The sequence below is a fragment of the Sporothrix brasiliensis genome, assembly GCF_000820605.1.
Source record: "Sporothrix brasiliensis 5110 chromosome Unknown Cont20, whole genome shotgun sequence".
NCBI lineage: Eukaryota > Fungi > Ascomycota > Sordariomycetes > Ophiostomatales > Ophiostomataceae > Sporothrix > Sporothrix brasiliensis.
In genome coordinates, this window is record NW_024467139.1 from 4,057,357 (window position 1) to 4,072,987 (window position 15,631).

At 54.4% G+C, this 15,631-nt stretch overlaps 5 protein-coding genes across 5 annotated transcripts; all 5 read left to right on the forward strand.

Annotated features, from left to right (window-relative positions):
- Positions 1 to 1,790: 1,790 nt before the first annotated feature.
- SPBR_06469 (uncharacterized protein) lies at positions 1,791 to 5,176 on the forward strand (the record flags this gene model as incomplete). Its single annotated transcript, XM_040764725.1, has 2 exons — positions 1,791 to 3,293; positions 3,854 to 5,176. 2 exons carry the CDS (start codon positions 1,791 to 1,793, stop codon positions 5,174 to 5,176), a joined length of 2,826 nt encoding a protein of 941 aa, XP_040617080.1.
- A 1,604-nt stretch (positions 5,177 to 6,780) lies between these two features.
- On the forward strand, positions 6,781 to 8,013 carry SPBR_07380 (unsaturated rhamnogalacturonyl hydrolase; the record flags this gene model as incomplete). The annotated part of the gene is made up of 1 exon (XM_040765634.1): positions 6,781 to 8,013. The coding sequence occupies one exon, from the start codon at positions 6,781 to 6,783 to the stop codon at positions 8,011 to 8,013; it is 1,233 nt and encodes a 410-aa protein (XP_040617081.1).
- A 1,080-nt stretch (positions 8,014 to 9,093) lies between these two features.
- Positions 9,094 to 10,743, forward strand: SPBR_07068 (uncharacterized protein; the record flags this gene model as incomplete). The annotated part of the gene is made up of 3 exons (XM_040765323.1): positions 9,094 to 9,202; positions 9,268 to 10,332; positions 10,394 to 10,743. 3 exons carry the CDS (start codon positions 9,094 to 9,096, stop codon positions 10,741 to 10,743), a joined length of 1,524 nt encoding a protein of 507 aa, XP_040617082.1.
- Positions 10,744 to 11,216: 473 nt separating this feature from the next.
- On the forward strand, positions 11,217 to 13,590 carry SPBR_06706 (uncharacterized protein; the record flags this gene model as incomplete). Its single annotated transcript, XM_040764962.1, has 2 exons — positions 11,217 to 11,336; positions 11,422 to 13,590. 2 exons carry the CDS (start codon positions 11,217 to 11,219, stop codon positions 13,588 to 13,590), a joined length of 2,289 nt encoding a protein of 762 aa, XP_040617083.1.
- A 469-nt stretch (positions 13,591 to 14,059) lies between these two features.
- On the forward strand, positions 14,060 to 15,401 carry SPBR_07302 (phosphonoacetate hydrolase; the record flags this gene model as incomplete). The annotated part of the gene is made up of 2 exons (XM_040765556.1): positions 14,060 to 14,084; positions 14,146 to 15,401. The coding sequence occupies 2 exons, from the start codon at positions 14,060 to 14,062 to the stop codon at positions 15,399 to 15,401; spliced, it is 1,281 nt and encodes a 426-aa protein (XP_040617084.1).
- Positions 15,402 to 15,631: the final 230 nt, after the last annotated feature.

Sequence of the window (15,631 nt, forward strand, 5' to 3'; positions counted from 1 at the left end):
TTTAGGCGGACGCTCCCTCTCCTGGCATGAACGATAAACGACTGTTGTGTTGTTGTTTCGTAGAGACTTTTGCCACAGGATTTCCCCTCCACCGTATCGTCCCCCATTTTTCAACCTTTGGGGTTTCCCCTTTACTCTTGACAACGCCGATAACACGTCACCATGAAGCATCACTGCCCCCCACGTGTGTCTTTGTTCATTTTTGTTTCTTTGCCTCTCTCTCTCGGTACACCGCTTGTTAGTCGTCTTCGTTCAAACATAGCATCCCCACATTATGTTTTCTTGGCAAGACCTACCGTGTGTCGAAGCATGTTTCTCCCCAATGTACTTTGTCTACTTTTCGACTTGCTGATTGATCATTTCTGCCTCTTCCACATCAACCATGATGAACTGCCGCATTTCTGGGAATCGGAACCCAACACCAAGTCGTCTGCCGCCATTGTATAAACCGCGCTTTCTATCCTATCTAATGTGCCGCCATGGCCACAACTATAATGTCTGGGTGCGCCAGATGACATTGTACATGCGGTAGATGTAGTTGGCCAAAAACAACTATATTAAAAGCAATAGAAACGAAAATAGCGACGGCCTACTTCGCTCCCCCGTATTTGGAGAATTAGTCAAAGAAGGGAGATTGCATGCATGAAGAGCGACGTATCTGTCCTACTTTCCCCCATGTCAAAGACCACCTGTACCTCGCCACTCGCATTCCCCTCATATTCATATCTTGGCACACGAGTGTGCCCAGGCCCATCGTTCTTCGCGCTTGTACTTTTTTACCTTTGTCGTGTCATTATTTCCCGTTTTGGTTATCTATCTACTCTCCAGCCAGCTCTTCAGATCGGCAGCTTGCCCAAGTCATACTAAAACGTGCTGCCAAGACCTGCAGTGACCAGCAGTGACCACTTGCCAAGATATCCCGGTTTGTCCCAGCATCCTCAGATGATGCCGCGTCTCCAGATAGACGAGACAGCTACCATGATATTGCTAGACTACCCCAGCACCCGTCCCCACGAATTGGCGTGCATATCCCCTTGACATGACTGCCTGTGCCCCTCGCTCCGTATGATGACAGGGTTTGCTGGACATCCTGTCTCTTGATCGACATATCGTGCCTGTTCCGCCGTCAACTGTTCTTCGTTGCTGCAGTATGTGCCGCAGTAAAACATAGACACATATGATCTTCTGTGTCTGATTTTGATTCGGTCCCTTTCCGTTTTTTGACACTATCATACACCATACACCACGGTTGCTCCTTTGCCCCTGTGTGACCTCTCATAACTTGCAACCTCTTCTGTTGTTGTGTCTACTTCGCTCCATCCCTTTCCACTTTTATTATATCTTTACACCCTCTTTCCCTCTTTCATTTCATGTCATCAGTCTTCGTTCTTGCCGTTGTTCTAATCCTTCCCAACGTATCCCCTCATCATTCCTCTTTATTTTCCCATCCTGCACACCCCTCCTTTTCTGTTTTCTTTTATGAGTGTAACGCCGTTTCTGCCTCGGTGTCTTCGTACAATTTTCGACCACCTACTGTTTTGATTTATTCCATTCCCATTTCACTTTTATAAAAGCAGCCCTCGCTGTTGTCCTACAGAACAGACCTCCCACTATATCGTCTTCAGCGCCTCTTCTTCCCCCCCTTCTTTCACACTTGATCAAGCTGACGCCAGGTCTGGTCTTGCGTTTTACAAGTCTCTGGGTGTTACTCGTTTTACTTGTCCGCACATCCTCCTGCCCTGGTTCCCAGGCTCACAATTTCCATTTATCATCGGTCCAGCCCTCTCGGCATGGCAGGAAGCGACAGTGAAAAGATGCCTGCGGGCACTGATGAAGCCTATCGTGTCCAGACAGAGCTCAGCACCAACGCCATGGACGAAAAGGCCATATCTGGCGGTGACGGGATTAGCAAGGGTGACCATGACGCATTGAACGCCGCGATCCTGAACGAGTACTCTCCCAAGGAACAGCAGCGCATCATGCGGCACGTCGACCGCCGTCTCGTTGTGGTGATTGGCTTCATGTACTGCGTATCGCTCATGGACCGCACGAATCTCGGCGCCGCCAACATTGCAGGCATGGAAACCGACTTGGGCCTCAAGATTGGCACTCGGTACTCGATCATCACGCTCGTCTTCTTTATTCCCTACATCCTGCTGCAGCCGCCCTCGACGGTCATTGTCCGCCGCATCGGGCCCCGGATCCACCTTTCCCTCATCACGTTCCTGTGGGGCTGCGTCATGATCGGTATGGGCTTTGCAAAGTCGTGGGGCGTCATGGCCGGCCTGCGCGTCATACTTGGCATTCTCGAGGCGGGCTTCTTCCCCAGCTGCGTGTATCTGCTCAGTACGTGGTACACCCGATACGAGGTCGGTAAGCGGAACGCGCTGTTTTATCTCCTGGGCTGTGTCGCGTCTGCGTTTGCAGGCGCCCTCGCTGCTGGCATCATGCAGATGGCCGGCATCTCGAACCTGAACGGCTGGCAGTGGATCTTTATCATCCAGGGCCTGATCACGGTCGCCATTGCCATTGTTGGTTTCTGGCTTCTGGTCGACTTCCCGGACTCGAAGCGGAAGACATGGTCTTTCCTGGGCGAGCGCGAGCGCTCCTGGGTGATGGCCCGTGTCCATGCCGACCGTGGTGATGTCACCCTGCCGCCGTTTAATCTTAAAGAGTACCTCACGTGCGGCCTCGACTGGAAGCTCTGGGCCTACGGCATGATGTTCTTCAACACCACCACAGTGACTTACGCGCTTGCGTACTTCTTGCCCATCATCTTGGTCGGCAGCATGGGCTTCTCCGTTGTCGAAGCCCAGTGCCTGGTTGCGCCGCCCTATGTTTTTGCCGGCATCGTAATGATCGCCTCGAGCTGGATCGGCGACCGCTACCGCATCCGTGGTCCGCTTGTCGCCTTCAATGGCCTGCTGTGCCTGATTGGCCTGCCCATCGTCGGATTCCATCACAGTGCCGGCGTGCGCTACTTTGGCGTGTTTTTGCTGACGGCCGGCGCCAATGCCAACGTGCCGACAGTCATGTCGTACCAGGCCAACAACATTCGCGGCCAGTGGAAGCGGGCGTTTGCGAGCGCGCTGTTTGTCGGCTTCGGCGGTGTTGGTGGCATCTGCGGTAGTTTGGTCTTCCGCTCCCAGGATAGCCCCAAATACCGGCCCGGCATTTACGCTTGCATTGCGGTGTCGCTGTTGACTTTGATTTTGGTGGCCATAGTGAGCATCAGCTCCTACCGCAAGAACAAAAGGGCCGACCGTGGTGAGATTGAGCTGGAGGCCCACGAGGTAAGTTTAATTATTATTTTTTAATAGAAATCTGAGAATTCGACGCGTCTTCGTGTTCCTTGTTTGCAGCTTGCTAATATTTTCACAGGAGGACTACCAACCCGGATTCCGCTACACATACTGAAAGGAATTGGATCCCATTCTAAAGCACCCGTCTGCGGTTGCGAAGTGGCAGGGCGGATGGTTGTTGATGTCTTGGACTGACCGTAACATATGTGTCGGCAAGGGACAGTGTATACACTATTTTAATCAAAATAGTTGGGATATAGGTTTCGCTTGCCGTATACAATTCGAATGCCTAGCTTGTCTTCAAAATTGGGGAACGTCGCCTTTTTGGCTGACTAAATTCTAACAACAGGCTTATAGTAGGCTCAGCAACTTGTCTCATCAGACCATGATCTATCTCTTTTTTTCTCACAACCCGTTTTACCTCCCCACGTTTTCTTCTAGAACACGTAACGGAACGACGGATTCTCCTTGTCGGTCAAATCTTCAAAAGCATGGGTATAGCGGTTGTCCGCAGCATCCAGGTTGCCAGCGGCGGCGAGCGATTCGCGTAGCTTGTTCTGGCGCACGAGATAGAAACGCAGGCCAACAATGACTATGACGAGAAGCGAGTAGCATCCCAGGTGCGTGGCGAACGCAATAAAGTACCGCGGGCCGTCCCAGCCCAGGAAGACCTGGGGTCCGATGGCATTGCCGGCCGACCAGATGATAAAGTTCATGGCGACGGCGACGGACTTTTTGGTCTGGCCGGCGACGTTGCGCGAGATCATGGACAGGGCCAGCGTCTGGGCGGACCAGAAAGACAGCGTGATGTAGTAGCAGATCAGCAGACCAATCTGCTGGGCACGGCTGTCGAGCGGCACGGTCATGAGGCAGATGGTGCCGATAAACGACGGAATCACAAAGCCGAGCATGACGAGCAGCGTCTGGTTCGTCTTCTTGACCAGCCACACGGAAGCGAGCAGCACGAGGATGATGTAGAAGCCGAGCACCATGGCGAGGAGCTGCGTCTGAAGAACGTTGAAGCCGAAGCCGGTGATGATGATGCCCTGGAAGGCGCCGAGGCCGCTCGTGGGCAGCGTGGTGCAGAGCGCAATCAGCGCATAGCCCCAGCACTGCGGGTCAAGCAGGGCCTCCACAGCCTGGGCGCGCTTGAACGTGCGGTTCTGGATGCCGGTCTGGTTCTCGCGCACACGCTCAATCATCAGGACCTTGTCCTCCTCGGAGAAACACTTGGCGCGCATGGGACTGTCGGGCATCCACCAGCCAACAAAGGCGCCAAAGATGACAGAGATGATGCCGTACGCAAGGAAGATCCATTGCCACGATTTGAGCGGACCGGTGGTGATCAAGCTGAAGCAGTAGGCCAGAAGACCGCCCACGACCTGCTGCGCGCCGTTCATCATGTACCAGTAGGTGACGCGGGACGCCTGCTCCTCGCGGCGGTACCAGATGCTGGACAGGATGATAAAGGCCGGCTGGCATGCCGACTCAAAGAGGCCGAGCATCGTGCGGACGACCACGAGACCGGTGAAGTTGTGGCAGGCGGCGGTAGCGGCGAGCACAATGCCCCAAGCGATGATGCTAAAGCTCAGGTACTTGGCAATGGGCACGCGCGCAATGATCCAGTTCTGTGGGTATTCGACGATGAGGATGGTGATGTAGATGCAGGTTGTCAGCCAGCTATAGTCCTGGCCGACGAGCTTCGTGTCGGTGCGGATGCCCATGATAGAGGCGAAGGAGAGGGTGCCTTTGTCGATGGTCTGCAGGAAATAGGTGCAGATCATGATGACAAGCACGCGGCGGTCTATCTTGCGGCGCAGCTCGCGGTTCTTCTCCGGCGAGATGTGCACACGCACGTCGGAAACGTACTGTGACAGCTCCTTGTCGATGGCATCGATGTTCATGTCGAGCATCTTGACATCGTGAACATCGCGAGAGACGACAGGTTCGACGCCCAGAGACTGCTCTGGCGCGGCGGCCCGGATGGTCGTCATTTGGAGGGAGATGTGGGTTTGGAGTAGTATGCTTTGGGTCGGGAATTAAACAATGACAGTCAACCAAAAATCAGGGGACAAAAAAAATGTGATCATAAGACCATGTACCGGTGCCGAATATACGATAAGGCAGGAAGAGGGGAGTTTATAGATATGTTCCGCGACGGTGCAGGACGTAAATAAGTTTATGGATATTGTATAGCTGGGGTAGCCTCTCACAAACAAAAAGAAAATCTATAATAGTCACTGCATACGAGAAACATAGAAACAGGACACGAAAATCAGTCAATGGGCATCCTCTCATCAAGACGACAAGAACCTGCTGCCGTGGCAGTCCACCGTATTGCCGTGTGCAGGTGCGTTGCAACAGAGCTAAAAAATAAAACCGAGCAGGGGTGGATTTCCGTTGAATACTTTTTGCAGCCTCTGTCCACTTAACTCTCTCCTCATTTTCGTTTACTCTTTCCCCGCGCGGGGAAGAGCAGGACGGCCAGGCCACATGTTTTCCGGGGCATCTTTGGGGATAATACATAGAAGACAAAAAGAAGACGACAGGCCAAAAATAAGGAGCAAACAGGTGGAGGGGGCAAAAAGAGGGCATGGAAAAATAGCTGGCCGTAGATGGACGCGAGACGGAGGGTGCAAATTCCAGGTCGTATTCCTGTGTCAAACATCGACGCCCTTGACCACCGGAACGAACTGCCGGCGCTAATATGCCCAGGAGTGACAAGGACGACAGGGAGCCACACCCGTGAGCTGTTCATTCGAACATGGAAACGTGACAGGGCGCGAATGTTTGTGTTTGCAGAGAAGCCTAAACTTCGAACAGTCATTATTCCAACAAAAAACCTTCTGTTTCTCTCGCTCCTGCACTCGACAATTGTGTCGTTCACAGTCGATGTCCCGAAGCGATCGCCAAGTGAGCTTGTGTCGACGACGGTCCACCCCAGGCTAGGACGCATCCTGATTCGTGGGGTTTTCTCGGTGTAAACTATTGCGCATGGCCGCATGCTGCCATAGACAGTCGTCGAGTAACAGACAAGGATCATCGTCGAATTGCTGAGCATGGCAATACAGGTTCTGTGCCAAGACGACTGTAGCGGAGCAACGGTCAGCGAGACAACGGTAATGGCATTCGATGCAACTGACTTGTCATGGGGTGACTTACCATGGGGAATGAGGGAACCCCAGTGGACGTTCGGGCGAACATTGTCCGAATTCTGGGGGACAACTACCAACCACGGCGGACATTGACCCAATTCGCATCGGCCGATGTAACTGAACAGGGCACGCCCGCCATTTCCTACCTTGGCATATAGCTCCCCGACACGGCAACATCATTGGCCCACCTTGTGTCGGGCAACCAGTTCCCAAAGGATAGCTGGAGAGTGACCTGGCGTAGCCAAAGAGTACCAGCTGAACCACACGGAGCACATTTATCAGCAAAACTTCGCCGCATCGAGAACCATTCGAGAACGATCACCATGCCTGCCGAACTGTACGGGGTCAAGGCTGTCGATGTGCACGCCAAAATTAAGCTGCTCATCGACGGCCTGGTCAACATCACCGACACAACCGGCGAGTTTTTGATGACCCTCGAGGATGGCCGTGTTATCGACACAAAGGGCTGGAACGATTGGGTGAGCAAGAGCACCGTACACCGTACCGTCGACCTGGTAAATCTTCAAACAACAATTTCCCAAACTGACGTGTCTCAGGAATGGACACATGGTATCGGCCTGCTCGGCCTGTGGCAGTACTATGAGCTCACTGGCGACGCGGAATACCTCGCCATCATCGAGAACTGGTTTCGTGACCGCTTCGCCGCCGGCGGCACCACCAAGAACATCAACACCATGGCCGTGTTCCTGACACTCGCATACGTCTATGAGCGCACACAGAACGAGACCTACCGGCCGTGGCTCGATTCGTGGGCCGAATGGGCGTACCACGACTTGCCGCGCACACGTCACCGCGGCTTCCAGCACATTACTTACCTCGAAGCCAACAAGGACCAGCTGTGGGACGACACGCTGATGATGACCGTGCTGCCGCTGGCCAAGATCGGCCGTGTGCTGGGTCGACCACACTATGTCGCCGAGGCACAGCGGCAGTTTTTGCTGCACGTGCAGTATCTGTGTGATCGGCCGACGGGGCTCTTCTTCCACGGGTGGGAGTTCACGCAAGATCAAGAAGGCAGTTCCACTTCAACTACCGGCCACAATTTCGCCAATGCGCGCTGGGCGCGCGGGAACAGTTGGGTCACCATGGTAATCCCCGAGTTCTTGGAGCTGCTCGAGCCCGACACCAACAGTGCCAATGCCGATGCCATCGGTCTCTTCTTGCGTGACGTCCTTGACGCCCAGTGCAATGCCCTGACAAAGCTGCAAGACCCCTCGGGCCTGTGGCGCACGCTGCTTGACGTGCCAGTCGAGGAGGGCTCGTATCTCGAGGCCAGCGCGACGGCCGGGTTTGCCTACGGCATGCTGAAGGCGCGGAGGAAGCGGTATTGGACCGGCAACACCGAGTCTGCCATTTCTGCCGTCAAGGCCGTTCTCGATAACGTCGACGAGCGCGGCGAGCTGCTAAACACCTCCTTTGGCACTGGCATGGGTCACGACCTGCAGCACTACAAGGACATTCCTGTCACGAGTATGCCGTACGGCCAGGCAATGGCAATCATGGCCCTTGTCGAGTTTCTGCGGCAGTTCATGTAGCATTCTGTATCAGGTCAGAACGTCATCGATAGAGCAAAAATAATAAACTGCAATGATATCCAATAGATGTTGAGCATTGAGTGGCGCTACGTTCGCAGGAAGGAGCCACTCAACAATGCGGGCGATCGAGGAAGGCGCGAGCGTCAATGGCAGAGCCACGTGAGACAAACAGAATTATCGTGACTTGCCGACAATTGCTTCATGGCACCGCCCTTGATTTATCGAACAGCGCACGGAGCCCTGCAACACAGAGCCCTGCAAAGTTGGCAACCGTATACTGACGCGAATTGCTGGGTACATTTTAAGGAGAATGTCCAGCAGTGACACGCTGGTAGGGTATTTTCCATTGACAGCGATGAAACAGGCCAGCATCACGCTGTGAAGTTCATCTAGTCGGATAGACATCCTTACAACTGTATTGCCTCATGCTGTACACATGATCCGGACGCGGTCCGCATCGTGCCCCGGTTGCCGAGCATTGTGGGGACGGGAGCTAACGTGGACCTTGCGTGGACCTTAGGGCACGCGTAATTAGGACGCGCCCAAGCTCCGGCTCCACATGCGGACTTCGCTCCGGGGTTGCGTTGGGCACATTGTCACTAATACCTCCACACTGGGATCTATTGAACCCAAGGTGAGCGCCGTCATCCATACGTCTGAGCAAATGAGGTGGAACGCTTCTGACCACGTGTTGATAGTGAGGCGGGATTCCAGACTACGATTCCATCCCAGACTACGACACAAAACATACTTCGCTCTTCTCACCCGCCCAGTCAACCAGCGAGACGAAAACGTGGCTTCGATGATGTCTGCAACCTCGAATCCCCCAGCCTCCACTCATTTGACTGAAAACCGCACTGCGAGGGCAAGGACAGCGTATTATTTGGCTTTCAGTATACTTTTTGTTTCTGGGACTTAAGATGCTGCGCCTATGTGAACAAGTGGCATAAAAGGAGGACACTCCCATGGTAGTTTCTTCCCTTTTTTCAATTAGTTATTTCTACGGCAGGGACGCAAACGTTGTCCGAAAATAAAGCATTACGTGACGTTTAACAGTTCTCACCGGGAATCCAATCCGATATGATGGTCGCCACAAACGAAGACAAGGCAGTTCCAGTAAGGAAAACGCTGATGTCAAAGGTCCGGTTCCTGACCACAACCGGTGTTGGGCAGTTCGCTGACGGCTATCGTACGTTTGTTTATGTTATATCCCACGGTCCGGTTCACTCGAAATGCAGTTATACTGACGACCAGTCAACACAACTATCGGCCTCGTCGTTCCCATGCTCGGTTACCTATACTGGCAGGACAACAAGAATATCGCCCCGGTCATCCAGCAAGACACTATGAAAAGCGCCCTGCCCATTGGCATGATCATTGGGCAGGTCCTCTTCGGGATATTCGGCGACGCCTTTGGCCGACAGAGCGTCTACGGCAGGGAGCTGCTCTTGACGATGGTCGGGACTCTGCTGGTGATCACCATGCCGCCGCACATGAGCCGCAACGGCGTTGTCTGTTGGGTGACTGTCTTTCGTATAGTCACAGGGCTCGGCATCGGCGGGGACTATCCAATGACAGCATCCCTGGCGGGCGAAGAAAACCTTGGCTGGTCGCGCCGCAAGACTGTGCTTGCAGCCTTCTCGTGGAGCGGCGTCGGTGCCTTGGCAGCTGCGATCATATTTGTGGTGCTACTGGCGGCCTTCAAGTCGTCGGTGGAGGCGAATTTGTACCATCTGCAGTGGGTGTGGCGCCTACTGCTGGGCATCGGCCTTATTCCGTGTGCGCTGACTCTATATGCGCGACTGCGGATTCGCGAGACCCAGCCCTATCGGGAATATGTCGAGGCCCGCACCCAACAGGGCGACCTCCCATCAAAGCACCAACGTGGCCTACATGAGCAATTTGCCGACTTCCGCGCATACTTTGCGGAGTGGCAGCATATGCGCACGCTTCTGGCTATTTCGCTCATCTGGTTTCTGTTTGATATTGCCTTTTACGGCGTTAACCTTAATCAAGGCGTCATCTTGGCGCGCATTGGCGTTTCCGGCGGCAGTACGCCCTGGCAGGTGCTTCACAACACGGCTGTTGGCAACATCATCCAAGTTTCGGCAGGCTACGTTCCAGGCTATTGGCTGGGCATCTTCTTGCCCGACTGGCTCGGTCACCGCCGGCAACAGTTTCTCGGCAGCGCGGCCGTCACGATCCTCTATGCAGCATGGGCCGGCGTGACAAACCACGCGAACACTGGTGGCCTCGTCGCGCTCTTTACAATTTCGCAACTGAGTCTCAACGCCGGCCTGGCGTCCACCACATTCTTGGGTACGTTTACACTCTCCCGTGGACTACACCGAATGGATCCTGGCGAACTAACGTAGCATAGTCCCCGTCGAGGTTTTCCCGACTAAGGTACGCGCGACCAGCCACGGTATCGCCGCCGCCAGTGGCAAGGTCGGCGCCGTCGTGACATCGTTTGCCTTCAACTCGGCCACCAACACCATCGGCCTCAACGGGGTCCTTGGCCTGCTCTCGGGCATCATGTTCCTCTGCACTTTGTTGACATACTATGTGCCTGAGACCAAGGGCCTGTCTCTTGCGGAGATTGAGGCCGACGGCATGTACAAGAACAAAAAAGACGAGCGTGTCGAAGTTGCTTCACCAGTTGTCGAAAGAGGCAACATTTCGGCGGCGCCTAGTTATATGAGTGATTCGGCTGTCGCTTGCAAGGTCTAGTTGCTGTTGTCGCAGGGGAGGATCCAAGTGACGTTACTTATTTCCATGTTCTAGCAGAGTAAGAGCTGAAGGTCACCTGTTCTCGTGGGGTTTGAGTAAAAATTGTACGGTATTTGGTGACATGCAGACCAGACGAAAGAGGAATGCCACACTGTTGTATCCACCAGGGGAAAGTACAGTGGCTCAAGGGTCAACATTTAACAACAGCCAGCACGTGGGCTACAGCGTGCGGCCCGTAGACCGCCTAGCACGCCCCTGTCACAAAAGTGCACTAAAAGCAGCCGTAACACAACAAAGCAAAAAGCTGCCAAAGGAAGGTGCTCGTAAGCAATGCTGGCCGCTCGCAACTTCCTTCTGCGACATACTTTCCCTCTTTTTGTGTTTAGTGATTTTACAGTAAAAATTAAAACATCTGAAATTTGATACTGGGAGCTTAACTCGCGAACCACCGAATTCGACGTCACCCATCATCAATGGCAGGCGACGACAGCCCGACGTCGCCTGTCCTGGCGCTGCGAGCAGCCTTTGGCGACCGAAAGCCGCCCAACATCAGCCGCAAGATCACGGCGTGCGTTGCCTGTCGCAAGCAAAAGGTGAGCAGCCGCTCCGTTTGCACTCTGATTGCAAGTGTTCACTGTGCGCCTTTGTTCCCTTCTCTAACCCCCTCTCCCTCCCCAGATTAAATGCCACATGAACGACGGCCAGGCGCCGTGCACACGCTGTAAGGCGAGGGGCCTTTCGTGCACGGTCAACCGCAGCCTCCAGATGCTCCTGGAGAGCGACACGTCGTGGAAGCATGCCATGGAAGAGAAGATGCGCCGACTCGAGGCCATTGTGTCTAGAGTAGCCAGAGATGCGATGCCAGCCGAAGCCCTAGGACACATCGAAGATGACCAAGCGGACGGCCCCGGAAACCCGAATGACAGCCGCAGTAATGACCAGCTGGATGACCAGGACGGCCGCACCGGGCCTGACGCAGATGGACATCGTAATGGTGACCACGGTGCCAATCACTGGGACATTGTCATGGACCTGGACTCAGGTCCGGGTGCTGTGCCGGGGTTTTACATATCCGACACACCGCCGTCACAGGCCGAGATTGGTGGAAGAGGGCCTGTTGGTGAACGTACCACGCTTGATGGACAACCTGTATGCGGAACTGACAACATGGTGCCTCGGGGAATCCACAACACAATCACCAATCGAGATTTTATCGCGCGTGGCATCGTGCCTCTCGAACGTGCCCAAGCGTACTTTGACCGCTACCACAACCGCATGGACCACTTTCCCTACCGCATTCTCTGTGACCACGGCCCAGTCAGCCTAGCCAGCCTGCGTGCCACGTCTCCGCTTCTGGTTGCCGCTGTCTGCTCGGTGGGCGCACTACACACATACACAGACGACCGTGCTGGGGACCCGGCTGACTTCGACCAGCTGCACGCTGAATTTGTAGCGCAATGTGCGCGCAAAGCCATGTCCAAGACGTGCACCATGGACGACGTACGAGCACTGTGTATCGGTGCCTTCTGGCTCGGTGCTGACTTATCGTGGTCGTTGGTGGGCACCGCCGTTCGAATGGCCACTCAGCTCCAACTGCACCGCTCTTTCCGCCGAGGACTGCGTGATGGAGCCAACCGGAACGACTTTCGGGTGCATTACCTACGCACACGGTTGTGGTACCTCGTCTACGTCTGCGATCACCACTTTTCCGTCGTCTACGGACGACCACCGCTTACACGCGAGGACGAGTCGGTTCGCAACGCGCGCCGGTTTATCGACGGCCCACACGCAACCGAAGACGACGCACGCCTCGTTAGCCAGGTGCTCCGCTGGAGCCTGTGCTCCAACATCTTTGACACATTTGGTGTGGACGCAACGCGGGCCCTGGATGACGTTGAGATACCACATCTGCGCCGCTTTGGCCTCGCTCTGGACGGCCTCCGAGCTGAGTGGGTAGACCGATTCCGTCCTAACCCGCATGTCGGCAACTATCCTCGAAAGGGCGTCCAGCTACAGTATAACTTTGCAAAGCTGTACCTGTACTCACACGCTTTCCGCGGCCTTCCTGACGGTGGACAGAGAATCCGTGGGCCTACGGAGACATACACTCCTGGGGTGCCTCCCACGACTACCCCGACGGCAGCCACCTCTACAGGTTCGTCGCCATCTCTTACAGACGCCGCCATGGACCTTGACGAGGCTTCCAACGCGGGCGTCCTCGCAGCCTTGTCGATACTACGTGCCGTTGTCACCGACGCAGAAATACAGTCGTACCTCAACGGCTTGCCAATCTACTTTGATGTGATGATAGCTTTTGCAGCAGTGTTCCTTCTCAAGGTGGCGTCCGGATGCTCGGCGTCTGTCCTGGTCAACGTGCGAGAAATCACAAGCCTCATTGTCACACTCGTGGCCACACTCAATCGCATAACCGGCACCATGCACCCACGCCACTTACTCGTGAGTATCACAAAAGGCATCGATAACCTACTGCAAAAATCGGGTCTCGTTGGTCTTGACAAGGGCGGCGGTACATTGCCCCAGCAACAGCGGCCAGGATCGACACAGGACTCTTTGACGCCGTCGACCTCCGCCGAAAACGACTCTGACTCCATAGTCGTGCAGTCGATACACGCATCAGATTCTGAAGGCATCCACCAGGCAACACACGAGGCGCATCAGGCAACAGCCCAAATCACGGGAGGTCATCCAATGCCCGGCTTATTTGCTACCGATCAAGCTTGGGCGGGCCACGCACAGGCGGACGTGTATTTTATGGGCGAATACGACATTTTGATGAATCAGGACATGAGCTTCGACATGCAGTTTCCGGTGGATCCTGAAAATTGACAACATCAGGGATGAAAGTGAATCATTGACAAATTAGCTCTCGTCTTCTGTCCCGTCATTGTCGTTGACGCCGGCCCATTCAATATTAGTGGGTCCATCTTACCAAAAGTGCGGCCTTCGTGCCGGGCGGAGTTCGCACCGGTATCCACCAAAATCGGACTTCGTCCCTCACCAGTTGGACTTTTCATCAACAGACAATCAAACCGTCAAGTACGCGTGTAGTTACCGCAGGCAGCAAGATCATGTTGACTGTGGAATATTGCTTTACCTTCAAATTGATAGATGCCCGACGATGGCAAGATGTCCATTGACTACTAAAGACAGCTTTGCCCGATGAGATCTATCGGTTTTGTTTACTTCATCTACAACTTGAATTACTCCGAAATATACAAATTCTGCACAAGTTTCGCACGTCACCAAGAAAACAGTGACGTTGTTCGACTTCCAAACGCATCAGCAGATTGTCAAAATGACCATCACCACTTCAGCCAAGGGTAGCTTTCATTGTCTATATTTTCTTACTGATTGTGAAGCATTCACTAAACACTTTGCCAGATACGATCGTCCTCCATGGCAAAACGTATAAACGGCCAACCCGCCCAACTGTGGTGGTTTGTGTCGACGGATTCGACCCGACCTACCTTGAACAGGGCATCGCCGACGGCACGCTACCGACCCTGGCCAGCTTTGTGAAGAGCGGCTTCCACAGGACAGCCAATGTGGCCATGCCCTCATTTACCAACCCCAACAACGTGTCCATCATCACGGGCGTTCCAACCGCTGTGCACGGTATTGCCGGCAACTACTTTCTAGACAGCGCCACAAACACGGAGCACATGGTGCTAGATGACTCGCTACTGCGCGGATCGACAATTCTAGCCGAAATGGCTGCCCAAGGTGTGCGTGTCGCCGCCGTCACCGCCAAGGACAAGCTGCGGCGTATCATTGACCACGGTCTGGGTCTGGATGTGACGAGCACACAGGGAACGAACTCTCAAAACATATGTTTTTCCACCGAGAAAGCCTGTGACGCCGAGCTGCAGCAGTGGATCGGTCGTCCGCAGCGACCCGACCAATATTCAGGCGATCTGTCGCTGTGTGTGCTCGACGCCGGCATTCGTATCCTGGAAGCAGACCGCGCCGACCTCTTCTATCTCACATTGTCCGACTTTATCCAGCACAAGCACGCGCCCTGTACGCCCGCCGCCAGCGAGTTTATGCAGGGTGTTGACTCCCGCATTGGACGGCTTATTGAGCTCGGCGCTGTCGTCGCCATCACTGGCGATCATGGCATGAGCGACAAGTCGTGCGACGATGGCAAGCCCAACGTGTTGTTCGTGCAAGACGTGCTGGAGGCGCAGTTTGGCTTGCCATCAGGAAGCATCCGTGTCATCTGCCCTATCACCGACCCATTTGTCAAGCATCACGGCGCCCTCGGTGGGTTTGTGCGCGTGCACATTCTTGATGAATCCCTCCGCAGTCAGGTGCCCGCCATGGTCGAGTACCTACGTGGCCTTCCAGCTGTTGAGGCGGCGCTTCTCAAGGAGGATGCGGCACGCCAGCTCGAGATGCCGCTCGATCGCGAAGGCGATTTCGTGGTCGTGTCCAACAAAAACTACGTCGTCGGCGGCCGCGCGGCTGAGCACGACTTGTCGACTCTCGGCGGCCACCGACTGCGCTCACACGGCGGCTTCTCTGAACAGCAGGTCCCTCTGTTGATGTCAGTCCCGATTGTCGAGGACGACAGCACTCGCTTTCGCCAATGGCGTAACTTTAGCATCTTCGATTTGATTCTAAACTATGGGCAGTAGAGGAGGATGCGGACGGGTCTTTGTCTCCACTGTTCTTTCATCCAGTCACTAAATCTCATCAATTCAAATTCGGCATATGTGCGATTGAAGCAGCCCGGTAAACATTTGCACACATTGGAAAATGTTGTTGGAGGAAAAGCAAACCACAGAAATGGTTTTCTCTTAACAGTAAACGAGAGATTACAGCGTCACGGATCTCAAAACGGTAAGAGCGGAACACCCAGAATGTC